The 2,011-nt window shown below is 36.8% G+C and overlaps 1 protein-coding gene across 1 annotated transcript; it reads right to left on the reverse strand.

Annotated features, from left to right (window-relative positions):
• Positions 1–512: 512 nt before the first annotated feature.
• Or4c109 (olfactory receptor family 4 subfamily C member 109) lies at positions 513–1,448 on the reverse strand. Its single transcript, NM_001000349.1, has one exon. The coding sequence runs from the start codon at positions 1,446–1,448 to the stop codon at positions 513–515; it is 936 nt and encodes a 311-aa protein (NP_001000349.1).
• Positions 1,449–2,011: the final 563 nt, after the last annotated feature.

Raw genomic sequence — 2,011 nt, forward strand, 5'->3', positions numbered from 1 at the left:
TCATATACAGTGTTAATGCATTATCTATAGAATAGTTTCGTGTACTTCTCTATAAGGTGTAAACATAAAGGTCTTTACAAAGTAAGTGTGCTTTTACTTTTATACTGCTGTAAACATTAAGTATGCACTAGTATTAATTATTTGATGTGTGTGTGTGTGTGTGTGTGTGTGTGTGTGTGTGTGTGTGTGTGTCGTGTGAAAGGAAATACTGGAACTCATGTGTGTGCCAGCAGAATTTGAGGAGGCACTGAATATCCTTGTTTATCTTTCTCTACTTCATTTCCTTGAAAAAGATCTGTTAAAGACTGAGTCTTGAGCAAACTGTGCTATTCAGTGATTAGTAGTCCAATTCAAACCTGGGCCTGCCTGGTTCTGGTTCACCCACAGTGAGTTAAAAAGGATCTAACATACTTGACTTTCAACATGAGTGGTAAGGATCCAAATAGTTCTCATTCTTAAACAGCAAGTACTTTATCTACTGAGCCATTTCAGTGTTGGAAGCATACAATCTTTTAATATTTATCAGAAACAACTATTAGCCTCTTCCACATTTTCCTGATGGCGTTTATCATTTCCTTATTCCTGAAAGTGTAAACCATAGGATTGAGCAGTGGTGTCAGAACATCTGTAAACACAAAAACATTTTTCTCAAAAGAAAATGCAGATGTGGGTCGTGCATATATTAATATACAAGGAACAAAGAAAAAAACTACAACTGTAATATGGGATCCACAGGTAGAGAGAGCCTTACGGCGCCCTTCAGAGCTGTGGGCTCTCAGAGCGAACAATATCACACCATAGGAAATTAGCAAAAATGAGAATATAATTATGCAGATAGACCCACTGTTGGCAAACACCAAAATGATAAAAATGTGTGTGTCAGTGCAGGCAAGCTTCAACAATGGAAACAAGTCACATATGAAATGATCAATGACATTGGGTCCACAGAAGGGCAAAGGCAAAGTAAAGGCAATTTGTATGATAGAATGCAAGAATCCTCCAGCCCAGGCTACCCCCACCAAAGTGCCACAGAGCCTCCGATTCATGATGGAAGAGTAATGTAACGGCTTGCAAATGGCCACGTAGCGGTCATAGGCCATGGCTGCCAGGACAATGACCTCCACAGCAGTAAGAAAGTGCACAGCAAAGACCTGTGTCATACAACATTCAAAAGAGATGCTCTTCCTCTCGTAAACCATGTCCACGATCATCTTTGGTGTGACAACAGAGGAGACACATGCATCCAAGAAGGACAGGACTGCCAAGAAGAAGTACATGGGTGAGCCCAGAAGGGCAGGGCTGTAGGCGATGGTCACCACAATCATCATGTTACCCACAAGAGTTGCAATATAGACCAATAAAAATATAACAAATGATATTTTCTTAATTTGGGGGTTTTGTGAAAGCCCCAGAAGTATAAATTCATTGACAAAGCTCTGGTTGTACATGATTCTCCAAAGGAATCTGAGAGAATGTGGTTTAAATGAAATTCTGCAATTATAAGAAAAACATGTATCATACAAATCTACAATGTAGGCATTAGTACTATGGTGAAATTTTATGCAAAAATTATCATGCTCTATTTTATTAATAGTTCAAATGGACAATTTTTTTGAAAAATGTATTTAGATATGACATAGAGTTGAGGTAGACATTATTGAATAACTTAAAATAGGCACAATTTTATATTTGGGTAAAACAATCTATCTGCGTTAGCAAAAGAATCACATTTGAAATTTCACCTTCCATCATTGTCTGTTTTCTGTAGTAAAATATTGAAAAGCAACTAGAAACCATACCTGAATAATAAACCAAAGGCTACATTTTATCCAACATGGATACCATCTTTATGGAACTAGGCAGGGCTGAATTGTCTACAGTAACGCACTGAACTTTCATCTACCTAAATAAGAAGAGATAAAATGCACTTTGAAAACCTTTACATTTTAAATTTTCTTTCAAAGCATGAAGTACATTAAATTTAAATCAAGTAATTTATTTTTAACATAGA

Source organism: Rattus norvegicus, chromosome 3 (assembly GCF_036323735.1).
Source record: "Rattus norvegicus strain BN/NHsdMcwi chromosome 3, GRCr8, whole genome shotgun sequence".
Classification (NCBI taxonomy): domain Eukaryota; kingdom Metazoa; phylum Chordata; class Mammalia; order Rodentia; family Muridae; genus Rattus; species Rattus norvegicus.

Bases quoted from the DNA above. Each gene is read 5' to 3' on its own strand.
- Or4c109 (NM_001000349.1), bottom strand. From the start codon at position 1,448: ATGTACAACCAGAGCTTTGTCAATGAATTTATACTTCTGGGGCTTTCA.